Here is a 19,943-nt window from a genome sequence, read left to right as displayed (position 1 = left end):
TCCTCACTTATAATATGAGGATGATGGATGGCCCACCTCATAGGGTTGTTTTTTTATTTTATTTTTTGTCTTTTCTAAGGGCTGCACCTGCGGCATATGGAGGTTCCCAGGCTCAGGGTCTAATCAGAGCTGTAGCCGCCGGCCTACGCCAGAGCCACAGCAACTTGGGATCCAAGCTGCATCTGCAACCTACATCACAGCTCACGGCAACACTGGATCCTTAACCCACTGAGCGAGGCCAGGGATCGAACCCGCCACCTCATGGATCCTAGTTGGATTCGTTAACCGCTGCGCCATAACGGGAACTCCCCTCATAGAGTTTTAATAAGGACCAATTCCATGGAAAGCACTTGAACAGTGCCGGCGCACAGGAAGTGCTCTCTGAGTCAGCTCTGCTGCTATTATCATCATCATTACTCTTGTCTGTGTCTCTAGTGCATAGCCTAGAACTAGGTGCTGAGCAGCTGGGTGTAGGTTGTATGGATGGGTGGAGGGCGGGTGGTAGGTGGAACCCCCATTTTCTTGCCTCCCCTACCCCCCATCCCATCAACCATCCCACACCCTCTCTCCAGCTCACTCTTCTTATCATAAACACATGGTCTCAAGAACCACAGTAGAAACAGGGCAAGGGAACCAATGGGAAAAGTGCTTATAAGGACAACGCAGCAGGAAGTGAAGGCGGGTTGGTTGCTGGGGAAGGGGGTGCGAGGGGGAGGAAGTGGATGAGAGCAATGTCTGGTGTGGGGCTGGGACAATGAGGGGCTGGTGGTGCCAACCCTGCAACGGTAAACACTGGAGGAGGGCAGTTCTCAGGAGGAAAGGAACCAAAGTTCAAGCTGGATGTGAATTCATGCAAGTGTTCCCTGGGCACATACCCCACCCCAGAGCTCATGGCACGGAACAGGCACCCAAGGAGGAAGACTCAGCTGGTGTCCTCAAGGAGGTGCCCAGTGGGATAGGTTACGGGAGGCAGATGCATAAGCAGGTGGGGGCACTAAGGGTTCCAGGTTCAGGGCCCTCAGAGGCCCAGAGAAGGGGGCAGTCAGCCTGGGTGAGGCCTGGGGCCACTGGTAAACATGGCTTCCGTGGGGTGGGGGTGCAGGGGAGGCATGCGTCAAGTTTTGGAGGGGGAGCCAGGCTAGCATGGAGGTGAGAACCCTGGCAGAAGGGGACCCTGCCTGCACGGAGGGGACAGTACAGTCTGGGTCATTCTGTGAATGATGGGCAGCATGGTTAGGAGCTGGGTGGTGGTGCGAATGTGGGCTAGAGAGTGGGCAGGTGTGGATGAAGCCCCAGAGGCAGACAGGGCCTGAGGGTGGAAGTCAAAGAGGGCCACAGGGGTCCCTGAGCTCTGGAGAGCGACAATTCAGCTTTGCCAGGAGGCACTGGCAAAGCTAGGAGACTGTGGGTTTTCCAAATTGGAAGCTCTGGACAGAAGCTGAGACTGGAGATAGGGTTTTGAGAGTTATTTGCCCAGGGACAGGGACAGCAATTAAAATCCTGAGACAGGGAGCTCACCAAGGAGATTGGGACAGAGGGGAAGAGAGGGCTTGGGGTTGCCAACAGGAGTGCTGGGTGGAGACAGGAGCCAGTGGCTTATATTAACTAGACCTGTGCTGTCCAATATAACAGCCACTAGCCACTGAATGGGGCCCATTCAGCCTTTGAATAGTAGCCGTGTCTGAATTGAAAGTATTGTAAATATAAGTGTTACAAATATAAAATTCACACCAGATTTCAGAGTTGGTTCACTGTTGTGGCTCAGTGGTTTAAGAACCCAACTAGAATCCACGAGGATATGGGTTAGATCCCTGGCCTCTCCCAGTGGGTTAAGGATCTGTCATTGCTGTAAGCTGTGGCATAGGTTGAGGATGTGGCTTAGATCTGGCACTGCTGTGACTGTGGCATAGGCTGGTGGCTATGGCTCTGATTGGACCCCTAGCCTGGGAACTTTCATGTGCCGCAGGCATGGCTGTAGAAAGACAAAACAAGACTTCTTTTTGAGTATAAAATATAACAATAACTTTATACTGATTACATATCGAGATGATATTTTGGATATATTGGGTTAAGATGTATCATTAAAATTAATTTTGCCTATTTCTTTTTACTTTTTTTAATTAAAAAATCTTTTTTTGTCTTTTTAGGGCTGCACCCGTGGCATAAGGAAGTTCCCAGGCTAGGGGTCGAACCAGAGCTGCAGCTGCCAGCCTACGCCACAGCCACAGCAATGCCAGATCCAAGCCTTGTCTGCGACCTACACCACAGGTCACGGCAATGCCGGATCCTTAACCTACTGAGCTAGGCCAGGGATTGAGCCTGCATCCTCATGGATGCTAGTCAGATTCATTTCTGCTGAGCCATGGAAGGAATTCCTCTTTTTACTTTTTTAATGTGGCTGCTAGAAAAATTTAACTTGCATTGGACAGCACTGACCAGAGAGCAAGGACTCATGCCCCACACTCAGCCCCTTGTCATCCAGTGTAGACTCCCAGTGCATGGGGAGACCAGAGGCTGCTCTGCCCTCAGCCTGGGGACTAAGAACCCTCACTCCCTCAGCTCCTCCAGATGGAGCAGGTGCGGCGGATCCCTGAGGAATACTCTCTGGGACGGATGGCAGAAGGCCTGGGCCACCGGGACCCCATCATGAAGGTGCTGTCCATCCGAGGACTGGTCATCCTGGCCCGCAGGACTGAGAAGGTGAGTGGAGGGTGGGGGAAAGCCTTCCCCACCAGGGCCCCACGAAGCCCCCGCCAGGAGGAAGGATGGGGCTTGCCCATCCTCGACTCTCAGGTGCTGGTGGCTGGAATCAGAGCTCATTACTGTCTCGGCCTCAGTTATTCCGTCTGTAAAATGGGTATCCCTTAATAATTCCCTATGTACGTTATTCTTCAAGAAATAGCTTCTAAATTCAGATTTTTCACAATGGCTCTAAAGGCAGTGCATATAGGAGGGACTGGGAATGGCTGTAATTACTCCTGTTTTACAGGTTAGGAAACTGAGTCCCAGATTGTCAGTATATCATTGGCATTTTTTAAAGTGCTATGTTTTTCTCTTCTGGGCACCATTGTTGCAGCTCATGATTTAAAGGAACACAAGGAGAAGGCATAGACTCAGAAAGCTAACTAACAATGCATGGTGTCATCTGTATAGTGCCAAGAAGAGGGGAGACCACACGGGGCCTCAGGTATCCAGGCTAAGAAGGGGCCAGTTAGGCCAAAGAGGGCTTTGGGGACAGCAGGAGCTCCAGTGAGGGCCTCCCACTTGAGCAAAGGCCCGGAGGTGGGGCTTGCTTGGCCAAGTTCATCTCAGTGACTCAGAGGCGGTGTCCCCCCGTTGTCAGCACAGATAGGAGCCCCCACCCCAAAGGCTCCTTCTTCACAGACTGCCAAGGTGCAGGCCCTCCTGCCCTCCATGGTGAAGGGTCTGAAGAGTGTGGACGGGCTGCTGGTGGTGGAGGCGGTCCACAGCCTCAAGACCCTCTTCAAGGGGCAGGACCGGAAGCTGACGGATAGCTCGGTCTACGTGGAGATGCTGCAGGTCCTGCTGCCACACTTCAGTGATGTAAGGGAATCCCACAGGGTGGAAGGATGGGGTGGGGTGGCATCCGGAGGGCTGTTCTTTACTACTCTGGGGGGTTGCAATAGCTCCCACAGCCCGCTGGGACCTGGGCAGGGCTGAGTCAGCCCAGAGGAAGGGGCACCTGTCCCAACTGGTCCACGTCTCTTTGTAGTTGATTTGCACAGAGAAAGCTCCTTTTCTAGTTGGTTCTCACAGAGGCAGGTCTTCTTGTGTCATCATGTCTCATCAGATACTTGCCTCCCTGTGACTGGTCCACCCAGAGGAGTCACAGTTTTTTGATGGGTTGTAGTGGGGGGTGGCATTTTTCCACTTGGCACTAAGGCACCTTTCCAGTTAGCTGGGGGCCCCTCTGGGAAGAGTTGGCAGAGCTCCAGACCTAGGCCCCCGTGAAGGATGCTGGCTCCAGATCAGTCCTACCAGGTGGCCTTCGCTCTTCCCATCTCTGTGCCTCTTGCACCGGGAGAGGCCCTTGGAATGAGTGGAAGGAAGGCCATGTGCCTCCACGTAGGGCACAGAGGTCCAGGGAGCCTCCTGGAGGATGGAGCACACCTGAGCCTCTGGATCTGCCCCAGTCACGAGAGGACGTGCGCTCTTCCTGCATCAACATGTATGGCAAGGTGGTCCAGAAGCTGCGGTCACCCCGCACCTCGGCCATGGAGGAGCAGCTGGTCAGCACCTTGGTGCCCCTGCTGTTGACCATGCAAGAGGGCAACGCCAAGGTGAGCCAGGTGAGTGTGCATAGCCCTGAGCCTCGAGGGTGCACCTTATCTTACAGAACCCAACCTGGAATCACAGACCATCCATCATGGGGCAGTTTATGTCTGGCCAAGTTTGTTTCTCGAATGTACCCATGTCGGTATTTCTCTTCAAAACAGTCAGCGTCACTTGTATGTTTCAATTAGAAATTGCTTTTCTAAAACCCAGTTTCACAGGTTTTTTTTTTTTTTTTTTTTTTTTTTTTTTTTTTTTTCTGGAACATGTTCTCGCTGTCCTGGAATCCACAGCTCTAATTTTCTCTTCCTGTTGGTCCCCAGAAATGCGTGAAGACCCTGTTCCGCTGTTCTTGCTTCATGGCTTGGGAATTGCCAAAAAGAGCTTACAGCCGGAAGCCATGGGACTACCAGCAGCAGACAGTGGCCAAAATTTGCAAATACCTTGTGAGTGCTTCCAAGACCACCGTGGGTCCTTGTGAGTGTTGGAAGTGGCCATCTCTTTCTTTTCTCTTCCTGCTCTTTGCGTGAGCATCTTGACGGACAATTCCATTACCACCTACAAGTTGTTGGCTCCTGGAGGTTCCTCTTGGGCTCTGACTCCTCTCCAGACATCTTCCCCGATGAAGCACACACACTTCAAGATCAGCACGTCTCCTCCGAACTTATGACCTTCCCATGTCAGCTACCCTGTCCCTCGAGATCCCCAGAGCTGAAACCTAAAACCATCCTAGACTTCTCCCTCTCCCTCACCTTCACCTTGGATCAATCTTAAACATCCTGACTACCTCTGAATCCGTTTTCTCCTCCTCCTCTTCACTGGCATTATCCTTAGTTCAGTTTATGAATATCTCTCAGCCGGGCCCTGGGTCCCTTCATTCAGTGGGTCCCTTCATTCAGTGGGTCCCCCAGCCATGCATCTCATCCCCTCCAATCCATCCATTCCCCATACCGGCCACCAGAATGATCTGGTAAAAACATGAGTCGGCCAGGAGTTCCCATGGTGGTTCAGCAGATTAAGAGCCTGACTAGTGTCCATGAGGATGTGGGTTCGATCCCTGGCCTCGCTCAGTGGGTTAAGGATCTGGCATTGCTGTGCGCTGCGGTGCAGGTTACAGATGTGGCTCGGATCCCAAGTTGCTGTGGCTGTGGTGTAGCCTGGCAGTTGTAGCTCCAATTCGACCCATAGCCTGGGAACTTCCATATGCCACAAGTGTGGCCCTAAAAAGCAGACAAAACAAAACCATGAGTCTAGCTATATTATATCCCTGCCTGAGAGCTCCACCGGCTCCCTTTCCTGTAACAGTAACTCCCAGTGTGTATTCTCTGAGATACTAGTCCTACCAGCTATGCCCCACAGGGAAGTTCCAGGATGGTAAGTTTGGGAAATATCGCACCTCTTAGAGATTTGTGGTGCCATCAGCCCATTATAGCTCCGAGATGTTCTGTGCTGAGGAAGTGTTTCATGGTTAATTCATGGTTTCTCAAAGTTATTTAACCACAGAACCCCCTTTCCGGGTAACACCTGAGACCCTCCTGAGGTAAGAGAGAGCCGTGCCCACAGTGAAATGCTGCACTGCAAGATGCAGCCCGGTTCCCCCACGTACCCTTTGGGAAGCTTTGCCATCTAGTCCCATCTACCTTCCTTGTTGTCACGGGCCATGTTCCCCCGGACGCAGATGCTGAGGCAGAGATTAGCATGCGGGAGGTTTACTGGGGAGCAAACCCTGGGGATCAGCCCCTGCAGAAGGAGAGGCGGGGAGTCAGAGTGGCAGAGGGAGGGGTCAAGCTGCAGTGTAGTTTCAGGGGAGATCTCAGCCGACACCCTGGCACCAGGGATCAGGTCTCCACATAGACTGAGCTGTCTGTCAGCTTCTGATCCTGCCCCTTGAACATGGTCTTTTTTGGGTTTTGTTTTTTGTCTTTTTGTCTTTTTGCCATTTCTTGAGCTATTCCTGCGGCATATGGAGGTTCCCAGGCTAGGGGTCAAATCAGAGCTGTAGCCACCGGCCGACGCCAGAGCCACAGCAACGTGGGATCTGAGCCACATCTGCGACCTAATCCACAGCTCACGGCAACGCCGGATCCTTAACCCACTGAGCAAGGCCAGGGATAGAACCTGCAACCTTATGGTTCCTGGTCAGATTTGTTAACCACTGAGCCACGACGGGAACTCCGAAGATGGTCTTAAGGTTGTGGACCGCCTTGGCATTGGATGCCAGCCACCTGGGGAAGGGACGTGACCTTGGGCTAGCTCTTCCACTGAGGCGATCCAATCTGGGGGAATAAGTCCTTCACACCCTAAGGGAGACCTGGGTGGGGTATGCGCCACCCCCATGCCTACCAACCTAATGAAAATATACTAAGTACCAGATCATGACTTTGCCACAATAACCAAAACCTCTGCAATCCAGTGCCTAATATTACATTTTACAGAGGACACAAAGAGCCCTGGAGAAGTGTTTGGCCAGGGTCACTAATTCAAATACTTCCGGTGGCCAGTGCCCAGGAACACTGTAAGTGTCATGGAAGTGGTGGGGCCATGGCAACCTGGAGGGCCCAGTCTCTGTTGAAAGCGTGCTCGTCGTGCAGCCCACTCTCATCAGGGCCTCCAGATTCACAAGAAAAGCTAGATTTGTTTTAGACATTAATTTCATAATCAGTTTAGCTCATTTGAAACGTTGTGTTGGCTACTGCCCTGCCTGCCACTTGTGGCCTGTGGGCTGCTAGCCTGTGGCTGCTACATCAGACCCCCTGCACTCTCAGTCTCTCCTTTTCTCTCCAGGCATCAGCAGCTCTGCTCATACATGGTCAATATCTAGCCTTAGCTTGGAGAAGGGGTCAGTAACCTAGTCATTCATTCATTCATCCAACACTTTCTGGGCACGTGTACAATGCCAAGCTCTGTCCAGGGTGCGGAAGACTCTGAACCGAGTGGGAAGCCGCTTCTATTGAGGGAGAGGACGGTGTCTTTTTCTTTTCTTTCCTTTCCTTCCCCTTCCCCTTCCTTCCTTCCTTCCTTTCCTTTCTTTTCCTTTTCCTTTTCCTTCCTTCCTTCCTTCCTTCCTTCCTTCCTTCCTTCCTTCTTTCTTTCTTTCTTTCTTTCCTTCTTTCTTTCTTTCTTTCCTTCTTTCTTTCTTTCTTTCTTTCTTTCTTTCTTTCTTTCTTTCTTTCTTTCTTTCTTTCTTTCTTTCTTTCTTTCTTTCTTTCTTTCTTTCTTTCTTTCTTTCTTTCGTCTTTTTAGGGCCACAGCCACAGCATATGGAAATTCCCAGGCTAGGGGGCAAATTGGAGTTGTACCTGCCGGTCTATGCCACAGCCACAGCAATGCCAGATCCAAGCTGTGTCTGTGACCTACACCACAGCTCACGGCATTGAACCCATTGAAGGAGGCCAGGGATCAAACCATGTCCTCATGGGTACTAGTTGGGTTTGTTACTGCTGAGCCACAATGGGAACTCCAAGAGATGGTTTCTGAGTTGAGCCTCAAGAATGAGAAGTAATTCCTTAGGTGAAGGTGAGAGGGGAGAGCACTCCAGTCAGGAGCAATGGCTGGTACCAGGCACAGATCTGGGGAGAGCTGGGCCATGGCCTGGGCCTGGAGCACAGTGTGCATGGTAGGTGGAGGTGGCAGTGGAAGTCAAGGCTGAGAAAGGACATGATCGTGAGTGCTTTGCACACTAGGCCCAGGAGCGTACTCCCCGACATGCAGATTGTCAACAGGAGAGTGATCAGAGCAGACGTCTCATCTCCTCAACAGTCTCTTAGAAGATTGCCTGCCCCCTAGTTTCTGCTTGATCAAACCCAACCTGAACACCACTGCCAGACTATATTGCTCAAAACATTGCTTTGTCATTACCCTATTAAGAAGAATGTTGGCTTCTTATTTTTTAATGCATAAGGAAGTCCTATTCCTGTCTGAATTTTAGGGGCTTTGAAGACCCCCCTAAATCTCTAGTTTATTCCCTACCGCTCTGTAACTTGAATCCTTCACTCTGGACAGACCCGTTTCCTTAGTCACATATCTCACATGTCATGTCTATTCTCACCTCTGGCTGGACTTGAATTTTAGAACTTAGCTTCTGACTATAGCAGGTGGATGGGCCGTAAGAGGAGACACTCAAGGCAGGAAGACCATTGACACAATTGTTGCATCAGCTAAGAGAACATGAGGCCTGGCCTTTGGGAGAGTCCAGCATGGGTGGCGGAGCTATTTAAGAACAAGGGACCTGAGAGTCCCCATTCCCAGCTTTGGGATGGGTAGATGAATAATTAGACGCTCTGAGGGCCCAGAACTCTGAGGGTCTCTCTTTGTCCCAGGTGGACACCCATCGAGACAGCGCCTTCACCTTCCTCAGCCAGAGCCTGGAGTTCGCCAAGAGTTCCCGAGCCTCCCTCCGGAAGACCTCAGTCATGTTCATAGGTAACCCGCCCTGGAAGAGTTAGTCCTGCCTCTTCCTCTTCTCATGCCATCCTTCTGGCACCTGGGTGGAAGGTTCAGGTACAAGGCTTGACCAGCAGACAGCCTTGATATAAATTAGACAAGTCTCCTCTCCTCTGAGATCACTGTTCGGGAAGTGGGCCACAGGCTAGGTTCAGCCTGGGGTCCTTGTGCATGTCACCACCTTGGCACCCACATGCAGCAGAACTGCTGCGTTTCCCCTGAGTACAGGGTGGGCCCAGGCCCAGCAGGTGCCTGCCTGCCATTGATCATGGCAGGAAGCGCTGAGCTGCACAGTGGAAAAGTGAACCAGAATCTCAGCTCCATGATCCCCTTTCTGGGTGACTCCAACTAAGTCACTGACTCCCACGGAGCCTCCTGTGTAAGATCTGTAAGGTCATCGGTAAGACGGGGATCACCTCCTATTTCGTGGACTGGATGAGAATACACGTTTCACGTGATGAGTGGAAGATACAGGTGCTGACACAGTGGTAGTCATCTTCATTCTTCTTCCTACAGTCCCAACCTCGGCCTTTCTGGGAAAAAAACAAATAGCTTCCCCTCACTCAGAATCACTCCACAGGACCCTCCTGAGGGCATGCCATCTGGCATTCCTGGCTGTTCTCCTCCTCTCCCCCAAAGAGCCACACCCCCTTCAAGGCCCTGGAGACCCTGCTGCAGACAGACTTGGAGAGGAGGATGTTCCTAGCCCACCATCTTCTAAAGTGAGGTTTCTTCTTTTTTTTTTTTGAGGGCTGCACCCAAGGCATCTGGAAGTTCCCAGGCTAGGGGTCAAATCAGAGCTGTAGCTGCCAGCTTACACCACAGCCACAGCAATTCAGGATCCAAGCCACATCTGCCACCCATGCTGCAGCTTGCGGCAATGCTGGACTTTAACCCACTGAGTGAGGTCCGGGATCAAACTCACATCCTCACAGAGACTATGTCAGGTTTTTTTGTTGTTGTTGTTGTTTTTTGTTTTTGTTTTTGTTTTTAAGGCTGAACCCATGGCATATGGAAGTTCCCAGACTAGGGGTCAAATTGAAGTTGCAGTGGCCGGCCTACACCACAGCCACAGCAATGCAGGATCCGAGCTGCATCTGTGACCTATAGCACAGCTCACGGCAACGCCGGATTGTCAACCCACTGAGCAAGGGCAGGGACTGAACCCACAACCTCATGGTTCCTAGTCGGGTTCGTTAACCACTGCACCACGACGGGAACTCCCTGTCTTTTCTTTTCTGCCTAAAGAAGTTCCTTTAGTATTTGTTGTTAGGCTGGCTTAGTGTTGCTGAATTCTCTCAGCTTTTGCTTATCTGTGAAGCTTCTGATTTCTCCTTCCTGGAGTTCTCGTTGTGGCTCAGTCGTTAACGAATTCGACTAGAAACCATGAGGTTGCGGGTTCAGTCCCTGCCCTTGCTCAGTGGGTTGACGATCTGGCATTGCCGTGAGCTGTGGTGTAGGTTGCAGACGTGGCTTGGATCCTGCATTGCTGTGGCTCTGTTGTAGGCCAGTGGCTACAGCTCTGATTCGACCCCTAGCCTGGGAACCTCCATATGCCGCTGGAGCGGCCCAAAGAAATAGCAAAAAGACAAAAAAAAAAAAAAAAATCTGAATGAGAGCCTTGCTGGGTAGAGTAATCTTGGTTGGAGGTTTTTTCCTTTCATCACGTTAAGTATATCATGCCACTCCCTTCTGTCCTGCAGAGTTTCTGTTAAAAAATCTGCCAATAACCTTATTGGGGTTCTCTTGTATGTTACTTGTTTCTTTTCCCTAGCTGCTTTCAAGATTTTCTCTTTGTCTTTAATTTTGGTCAGTTTGATTAATATGTGTCTTGGGGTGTTCCTCCTTCGGTTTATTTTATATGGTACTCGTTGTGCTTCATGGATTTGAGTGAGTGGTTCCTTCCCCATGCTAGGGAAGTTTTCAGCTATTATCTCTTGGAATATTTTTTCTGTCTCCTTCTCTCTCTCTTCTCCTTCTGGCACCCCTATAATACAAATGTTGGTGCGTTTAACGTTGTCCCAGAGTTCTCTGAGACTCTCTTCATTTGTTTTCAATCTTTCTTCTCTTTTGTGTTCTGCATCCATAATTTCTACTAATCTGTCCTCCACCTGGCTTATTCATTCTTCTGCCTCCTGTATTCTGCTGTTGGCTGCTTGTAGTGAATTTTTATTTCAGTTGTTGTATTTTGCATCTCTTCTTGCTTAAGTTTTATATCTTGTATCTCTTTGCTCCGTGTTTCCTGTAAGTTATCCATCTTTGCCTCCAGTTTATTTCCAATGTCTTGCATCATCTTCAGCATCAGCAGTCTAAAGTCTTTTCCCTGGAGGCTAAGAATCTCCTCCTCACTTAGCTGATTTTCTGGGGTTTTTCCTTTCTCCCTCATCTGAGTTATAGTTCTCTGTCTTTTCGTTTTTATAGGTTTTTGGTGTGGTGACCTTTTTACAGATAATAGAGTTGTAGCCTCTCTTCCTTCTGGTGTCTGCCCCCCTTGTGGCTGAGGTCGGTATGGGGGCTCGCTGTAGGCTTCCTGATGGGAGGGACTGATGCCTGCCCACTGGTTAGGGTTAGGGTTAGGGTTAGGGTTAGGGTTAGGGTTAGGGTTCTAATCCCTCTGGTGGGTTGGGCTTAGTCTCTGGATGGGATTAGAGGCAGCTGTGTGCCTGAGGGGTCTTTAGGTAGCCTGTTTACTGAGGAGGGGCAGGGCTGTGATCCCACCTGAGTTGTTGTTTGCCCTGGGGCTTCTCAGCACTGACTGTCGAGTGGGGCCAGATTTTCCCAAAATGGCCACCTCTAGAGAAAGGCAGTTGCTGGATATTCCCGAGAGCTTTGCCTTCAGTGTCCTTCCCTCACAAAAAGCCACATTCACCCCTGTTTTCTCAGGATGTCCTCCAAGAACTTCAGTCAGGTTTGACCCAGATTCCTATGGAGACCTCACTCTGTCTTGGGATCCAGTACACGTGAAAGTCCGTGTGCACCTTTTAAGAATGGGGTCTCCATTTCCCCCAGTCCTGTGGAGCTCCTGCGCACAAGCCCCACTGGCCTTCAATGCCAGATGCTCCAGGGGCTCTTTCTCCCAATGCCAGATCCCCGCACATGAGGGTTTGATGTGGGGCTCAGAACTCTCACTCCTGTAGGTGAGTCTCTGTGAACCAGTTAGTTTTCAGTCTGTAGAGCTTCCCACCCAGGAGTTATGGGGTTGTTTGTATCATGAAATCGCCCCTCCTACCTCTTGATGTGTCCTCCTCTTTGTCTTCTGGAGTAGGATATCTTTTTTAAGGTTTCTGGTCCATTTGGGTGGAGATTGCTCAGCTTTTAGTTGTGAATTTTGTTGTTTTTAGGAGAGAAGTTGAGCTCCAGTCCTTCTATTCCACCATCTTAATCCTGTCCCCTCCGTGAAGTTTCTTCTAGTACCTTCCCCCAGTGCACTGGAGTCTTCTATCCATCCTGTCATCCACACATCTGCCTGGTCATCCGCACTTGCATTTCATTGGCTTATGCTACACATACTGATGATCTTCTGCTCTGTGTCGGGCACTGTGCCTCGTCTAGAGAAACAAAAAACTTTTCAGGAGGTTGGGGGTGGAGGTGCGTCAGGGGAGAGGGTGCTATTAACATGATCAGTTCCAGGACAGTTGAGCAATGCCCAGGATGGGGGGCATCTCTCGGGCTGTGGGCGTCTGCTCAGGGGCAGCTTCTCACAGAGTGACTTTATTTTTCCTGGATTCTGATTTCTCTAAATCTTGCTCCACACTAATCACGTCTAAAAATGTTGGTGTTTGACCAACACAGTCTTCTCTGGGTCAGGGTCTGTGCTGAAAAAACAAAGTAGGGGAATGCTGCATTTGCCCACGGACAGCCCCCAGTGTGGTGTTTTGATTCCTAACCTCTTGTGGGTTATGGATCTTTTGTGAGGTCCTGAAGGAAGTTATGAACACTTTCACTAGAAAAATACACATATGGGAGTTCCCATCATGGCACAGTGGTTAACGAATCTGACTAGGAACCATGAGGTTGCGGGTTCGATCCCTGGCCTCGCTCAGTGGGTTAAGGATCCAGCATTGCCATGAGCTGAGGTATAGGTCACAGACGCGGCTCGGATCCCACGTTGCTGTGGCTCTGGCAAGGGCCGGCAGCCACAGCTCCTATTAGACCCCTTGCTTGGGAACCTCCATATACTGCAGGAGTGGCCCTACAAAAGGAAAAAAGACCAAAAAAAAAAAAAAAAAGAAAAATGCACATATGCATGCACTTGTGCATGTCCCTCTATCTTTCTCTCTCTCTCTCTTTTTTTTTTTTTTTTTGGCCATGCTCATGGCATGCGGAGATTCCCAGGGCAGGGATCAAACCTATGCCACAGCAGTGACCCGAGCCACAGCAGGGACAACACCAGATCCTTAACCCCCTGAGCCACCAAGGAACTCCGTGCATGTGTTTTAAAGATCCTCAAATATTGCTCCACCCAATTCTCCATCTCCAGTGGATCTAAGCTGGGGAAACTCTTGGTCTGGTGGGAAATGTTTATAAATCACAAGTAAAATGAACACAGTATATGCAGGTAGAGAGAAATGCAGAGACTCTGGGAACCCAGAGAGGCACATAACTGGCTTGGGAGCAGGGTTGGAAAGAACCTCCTAGAGCAGCAACTGTGTCAAACTGAATATTCAAGGACAGTAGGAATGAGTCTGAGGCAAGGAAATGTGGGAAGGGCGTTGTGAAATGTATAGTTCATTCAAGCATCTGTAGGCACTTTGGGAGCTTGGCACACAGGCCAGGAGCGGGGAGGGAATGGCTGAGCCGTGTGGCCAAGCTGCTGAGTCTCAGCCCCTCCGGGGCCCCACCAGCCACTTGGCTTGGAAAGTATGTAAGGCACTTGATACCCTTCATATTATGGTGGCTCAAACTCACTGGGGGAGGGGATGCTGAAGCAGCACCTCCCTGAATCTTGGATGAGGACACTAAGGACCAGCCTGGGGCCACCTGTCAGAGGCAGCTGCAGCCCAGCTCCTGCCCCCGACCTGGTACCATCCTTGCCCACTGGACCTGCCACCTCTCCTAGGACCCCTCTGGGGGAAATCTGTCCCAGGGTCAAGATTAGGCTCTCCCTTTGTGTCCTCAGTTACAGGGCTGGAGGAGGGTGGGGAGAGCTTCTCTGAGGAGGTCTGGTCCAAAGGTTGGGGGTTGGAATCAGTGGGGGGGTGGATGCACTCATCTCTTGGATTGTGCTCAAGGGTCCCTGGTCCCCTGCATGGAGAGTATCATGACAGAAGATCGTCAGAATGAAGTTAAAGCTGGTAAGTTCTGCCCTGAGTTGGTGAGATTTCAGGGGCCCGTGAGAGAATGAATAGGCTCACAGTGGATAAGAGGAAAGAGAAGGCTTATGTCCCAAGACCAGAGGCTTCAATTCAGTCCCAGGCCAGTACCTGTTAGGTACTATGTGGTCACCAAGACACAGAACACACAGCTGCATCCTAGGGGAACTTAGAGTCCAGGAAACCAGATCAAAAATCATTTAGTGCAGGGAGAGTACTTCAGACCTTTAAGAGGGTATGTTTATTGTGTAACTAGAAAAGCTGACGGGAGCATGATGCTAGGCTGGGGCAATCCAAGAAGGCTTCCTGGAAGAGGGAGGTTTGATTCAAGCTTTGAAAGCCGTGAACCACTTGAAGAGCTGGGAGATGAGGGGATGCTGAGCAGAGTGCCTAAGCCAAGGCATGAAATGAGAAGGATGAGGTGGGAGATTCATGAGGGGATCTGGTCGTAACAAGCAGCTTTTCCCCTCCCCATGACTCAGCTCTGGAAAACTTGAGACACGACCCAGAAGCATCGGTGTGCATCCACGCAGCCCAGGCCCAGGACAATATCCTGGCCAGCTGCTGGCGGAACTCCTGGCCATTGCCGCATGGGGACTCATGGGTGTGTGACCCGGCCACCACACACCGCTGGAACCCTAGCTGTGAGAACCTGCCCACTTCCCACCAGCGGCGCTCCTGGATCATGCAGGCACTGAGCTCCTGGAAGATGTCCATGAAGCAGTGAGGTTCCTGCGCCCCCAGCCCTTCTCGGGGGTGGCCACAGCCCCAGTCGTGCTCATAAATGCCACGTGGCTTGCCTCTCCCTGTGGAGTATTTCCTTGTGGGAGATGCCCCAGACTCAGGAGCAGCCCTTGCATTGTGCCAGTCTGTGAGATGCGCATCCTTGACTCAGTCAACATTTATAGGTGCACATAGGCTGTCTTGTCCACATCTTGTTTATTTTTTTGTCTTTTTAGGGTCACATCTGTGGCATATAGAGGTTCCAGGCCAGGGGTTGAATCCCATCTGCAGCCGCCAGCCTACACCACCACAGCCACAGCAACACCAGATCTGAACCACCTCTGCGACCTACACCACAGCTCACGCCAGATCCTTTTTGTAATTTTTTTTGTCTTTTTGCCTTTTCTAGAACTGCTCCAGCAGCACATAGAGGTTCCCAGGCTAGGGGTCAAATCGGAGCTGTAGCTGCCGACCTACACCACAGCTCACGGCAATGCCGGATCCTTAACCCACTAAGTAAGGCCGGGGGTCGAACCTGCAACCTCATCGTTCCTAGTCAGATTCGTTAGCCACTGCGCCACAACAGGAACACCTCATGCCAGTTACTTAACCCACTGAGCGAGGCCGGGGATTGAACCTGTGTCCTCATGGATACTAGTCAGATTCATTTCTGCTGAGCCACGACGGGAACTCCAGTTACATCTTATAAGCTGAGGCTCAGCAAGGTGGAGCAGCTTGCTCAAGGCCACACAGTATGTCTGCTAGAAGCCTCAGTTTCCCCTCCCCTACAGGGAGAGGCTAAGGACAAAAGAAGAGGATGGTTTGGGTAGCCTTTTGGAGGAGGAAAAGTAGAGACTCCTCCCACCCCATGACATCACACATATCCCAGAATCCTGATCTCTAGACTGCCACTCGTGGGTCTTTGCTTGGAGACTGGCCACTACACATTGGAACAAGATTTACTGAGCATCTAACCTGGGCCAGGCCTGCTCTGGGTGCCAGAGATACAGATGTGAACGAGACGCAGCCCCAGGCCCTGGGCAGTTCATAGTCTGAGGCCGTGGTTCTCAAGTGGGGAGACCCCAGGAATATTTGGCCATGTGTGCACAGGACAGCCCCACAGCAAAGAATTATCCATTCTTAATTGTCAAAAGTACTGAAGTTGAGAAACTTTGGCCTAACGGAAGTATGGAAGACATATAATGACACCAACTGCCCAGCAGGTCAGAGCTGTGACAAAGGGCAGCATGGGAGCTGTAAAATCCAGAGGAGGTACATTGGCCAGCTGGGGGTTGGGATGTCAGGAGAGGCTTCCCAGAGAAGAGATGACCCATCCAGGGGGTTTCGGAAAGATGACCACATGACAGGCACGTGTGGAGAAGAGCAGGGCACAGGGGACCAAAGACCAACTGCAGATATGGAGGTGGGTGCACTGGAGCCCAGAGGGGGAGGGGAGATGGGGACAAGGGCTGGGTCAATATGGCCTTGGAGCCTGTGTTAAGGAGGAAGCCTTCAGGGAGGAAGGCATGGTGGGAAGGGAGAGGCGAGCAGGGGAGAGACGTGGGTAAATGTTTATTAGAGAGCTGCCCTCTTCATGTGGGTACAGGCACTGCTGGTGGGATGGTACACGGTGTAGCCAACCTGGACAGGAATCTGTCACTATTCAGTCGGACGAGGTTTATGCGTGGCCATGACTCAGCAACTGTACTCTTGGACACGTGTTTTGGGGATATCTTCCCACAGGTCTGTAAGGGGAGTGTTACTTGTGGTGCCTGGGAGAGGAGGCAGCCTGCAGATCCATCCTTGGGGGCACCATGGAGTCCCACGCAGCCGTTAGAGGCGCGCGGGGGTGGGGGGGTGGTACATGGAGCACCACAGATGGGAGCTAAAACAGAGTGCTGAGGGAGAAAAGTATATAAAACGTTTGCACATAAGAAGTTGATTTTTAGGAGTTCCGGTCGTGGCGCAGTGGTTAACGAATCCGACTAGGAACCACGAGGTTGCGGGTTCGATCCCTGCCGTTGCTCAGTGGGTTAACAATCCGGCGTTGCCGTGAGCTGTGGTGTAGGTTGCAGACGCGGCTCGGATCCCGCGTTGCTGTGGCTCTGGCATAGGCCGGTGGCTACAGCTCCAATTAGACCCCTAGCCTGGGAACCTCCATATGCCGCAGGAGCGGCCCAAGAAATAGCAACAATAACAACAACAACAACAACAAAGACAAAAGACAAAAAAAAAAAAAAAAGTTGATTTTTATTTTTTTATTTTTAGGGCCGCACACACAACATATGGAGGTTCCCAGGTTAGGGGAGCAATCGGAGCTACAGCTATCAGCTTACCCCACAGCCACAGCAACGCCAGATCCAAGCCACCTCTTCGACCTACACCACAGCTCATGGCAACACCAGATCCTTAACCCACTGAGCGAGGCCAGGGATCGAACCCTCATGGTTCCTAGTTGGATTTGTTTCTGCTGCACCATAACGGGAACTCCCAGAAAGGCTGCATTTTTCAGGAACACTTATAAACTGAAAAGGCCCATGAAAACGCATGAGAGTGATAGGAGGGGAAAAGGAGGAGGGCTCTGGAGCAGCAAAGGGAATACATGGAAAAGGGAGAGGACGAAAGCTCACGCAGGAGTGAAGTGAAAGTGCTGGTGGGGGGACTGACATGAGCCCAGACAGGGAGACCCAGCTGGAGACTTCAGGGCCTGGCGGGGGCCTGAGCTGCAGTGCAGGATGGAGGGGGGTGACTGGACCTGTGGGAGATCAAGGAAGGAGAATCTACAGCATCTGGTGGTTGACAGGATGGAGGAAAGGGAGAGAGAGCAAGACATCAGGATGGTACCCAGGTTTCTGGGTGGATGACCAGGCCAACAGTGCCCAGCCCCCTGCCGCCAGAGTGTCCCTTGCAACCTGGAGTGGGTCTGCAGAAGGATGACTTTGATCCAGACGTAGTGAAGCAGGGCTTGTGCGCCATGCTGGTGGAGACATCCCCCACATGCTGGCTGTATGCAGTGGAGCTCAACAGAGGGCTCTCAGATGGAAACAGGTTTTGGATCCACCTGTGCACAGGTGTGAGCTGAGCTTCCCTGGGTGAGTGTGCAGAGCTGAAGGCCTGAGGAGCACCTCCATCTAAGCTCCTGCTGGGGATGAGGAACCCGTGAATCTGACCACATGATCATCCCCCAGTAAATGTAGGCCAAGGCCATCTGGATTCTGGGCCTAAGAGAGAGTCGGAAATGGGGTGGTCCTATTGCATAACCCTGTCCATGGCCAAGAATGTTCACAAGCTTTGCCTCGTTGGAGTCTCACAGGAGCCGCATGGAGCTATGGGGAAGGCAGGCAAGCTTCACTGCCCACATTCCACAGATGAGGACGGGGCTCAAAGATGGGTAGGTCTTGTCCAGGATCACAAAAGGGAATCAATAGAAATGTGGATTCCAGAGCCCCCCAATTCCCATGCCTGAGCTCTTTCCAACCAGAGACACTGCTGCCAGAAGCCAGGTCTGGAGTAGCTTTGACAGCAGCTGCCACATTCTGGGTCTGGGTGGTCTTGAAGCACAATGGAGGCTGATAGGTTCAGTTATTGGCCCAGGGCCCCAAGTAATCTCCAGTTGGCTTCCCCAGGCCAGGGATCAAATCCACGCCATAGCTGCAACCTGCACCGCAGCTGAGCAACTCAGGATCCTTAACCTACTGTGCCACACATGGGAACCTCCAGGAATCAAATTTTTTTTATTTTATTTTTTATTTTTATCTTTTTTGCCATTTCCAGGGCTGCTCCCGCGGCATATGGAGGTTCCCAGGCTAGGGGTCTAATCGGAGCTGTAGCTGCCGACCTACACCAGAGCCACAGCAACTCAGGATCCAAGCCTCGCCTGCAACCTACACCACAGCTCATGGCAATGCCAGATCCTTAACCCAGTGAGCAAGGCCAGGGATCGAACCTCAACCTCATGGTTCCTAGTCAGATTCATTAACCACTGAGCCACGACAGGAACTCCGAGGAATCAAATTTTTAAATGGAAGCAGAAGGACTGTGTAGGCTCTGTATGCAAGAAGGGAAAGGATAAGGAAGAGGAGAATAAGAAGGGGACCTTTAGGGAGCAGACTGGAGAGGGAAGTGGATTTGATTTGCATTTCTTGAATAATCAGTGATGTTGAGCATTGTTTCAAGTGCTTGTTGGCCATTTGTATATCTTCCTTGGAGAAATGTCTATTCGGGTCTTTTGCCCATTTTTCCATTGGGTGGTTGGCTTTTTTGCTGTTGAGTTGTATAAGTTGTTTGTATATTGTAGAGATTAGGCCCTTGTCATTTGCATCATTTGAAACTATTTTCTCCCATTCTGTACGTTGTTGGAGAGGGAAGTGGCAAAGGAGGTTTGGATTTGGAGGAAAGGGAGCATTTGGACCAGGTGTTCTGCTGGGTGTGGGCGAAGTAGAAGGGAAAAGACACAGTCTTGGCTCTGGAAGGCTCATGGCCCTTCATGTGTCATCGTTAGCCCTGCTGTCTGTCTCATCCTCATATCAAATAATGAGCAAGCCTGCCAGCTCTGCTTCTGGGCTTTAGATCTCTTTTCTTCCCTGGCCTCTCACCAGCGCCCTCCTTGTCCATCTCTTAACCCAGCCTCCCCCATCCATCCTTCACCTGGCAACCCAGGCCTTCCTGAAACAAATTTGCCCTCAGATCTGAGAGGGGCTCACTCTTCTCTGCAGGATAATGGGCTACAGGGCAGTCAGCCTTTTTCTTAACTCTTGCAGTATCCAGCATGCAGGCTGTTGCCCACCCCCATGTCTCTGCACATGGCTCCCACTGCCTAAAATGCCCAACTTCCCTGCAGCCCTCATCTGTCTGCAGAGACCTACCCCATCTCTGCTCTTAGGTCTGCATCACCTCCTCTGTGAAACCTGCCCGAATACCTCAGGGATTGTCAAGTCCCTGTGCCTCCATCGTGCAGGCTTGTGACCAGCCCAGGTGAGATAGGTCTGCTGCCTACCTGTTCTTCCTTCTAGATCAGGCTATAAGCTCCTCAGAGCATAGCACCCAAGGCAGGGTCCAGCAATCATTTACTGGGTAACTCAGTGACTGTAGGAAGGCACACCTGGCCCAGAGGACTTGTTTCCATCTCTGCTGTGCGGGCTGGGAGTAGGGGTGGTTAACTTCAGAAAGAGT

At 51.2% G+C, this 19,943-nt stretch overlaps 1 protein-coding gene across 31 annotated transcripts in view; it reads left to right on the top strand.

Moving 5' to 3' along the window:
• MROH7 (maestro heat like repeat family member 7) overlaps positions 1-14,853 on the top strand; it is a 69,110-nt gene extending 54,257 nt beyond the window's left edge. For 14 of the 31 annotated variants that reach the window (XM_084964987.1, XM_084964996.1, XM_084964999.1 and 11 more), the window contains 7 exons: positions 2,560-2,700; positions 3,385-3,564; positions 4,155-4,310; positions 4,617-4,739; positions 8,613-8,715; positions 13,968-14,030; positions 14,531-14,853. In XM_084964987.1, coding sequence (XP_084821113.1) covers positions 2,560-2,700; positions 3,385-3,564; positions 4,155-4,310; positions 4,617-4,739; positions 8,613-8,715; positions 13,968-14,030; positions 14,531-14,775 — 1,011 coding nt within the window. In that variant the 3' untranslated portion in view covers positions 14,776-14,853. Of the gene's footprint in view, positions 1-2,559; positions 2,701-3,076; positions 3,188-3,348; positions 3,565-4,090; positions 4,311-4,616; positions 4,740-8,612; positions 8,716-9,316; positions 9,459-13,967; positions 14,031-14,530 lie in introns of those variants that run through there. The other 17 variants (XM_084964985.1, XM_084964984.1, XM_084964989.1 and 14 more) reach the window with 6 other exon arrangements.
• The last annotated feature ends 5,090 nt before the right edge of the window (positions 14,854-19,943 follow it).

The sequence above is a fragment of the Sus scrofa genome, chromosome 6 (assembly GCF_054392235.1).
Source record: "Sus scrofa isolate SSC_HxYL_T2T_F1_AM1 chromosome 6, Sscrofa_HxYL_maternal_Yorkshire_Landrace_v2.0, whole genome shotgun sequence".
Taxonomy (NCBI): domain Eukaryota; kingdom Metazoa; phylum Chordata; class Mammalia; order Artiodactyla; family Suidae; genus Sus; species Sus scrofa.
This window is presented reverse-complemented; position numbering and strand designations above follow the sequence as displayed.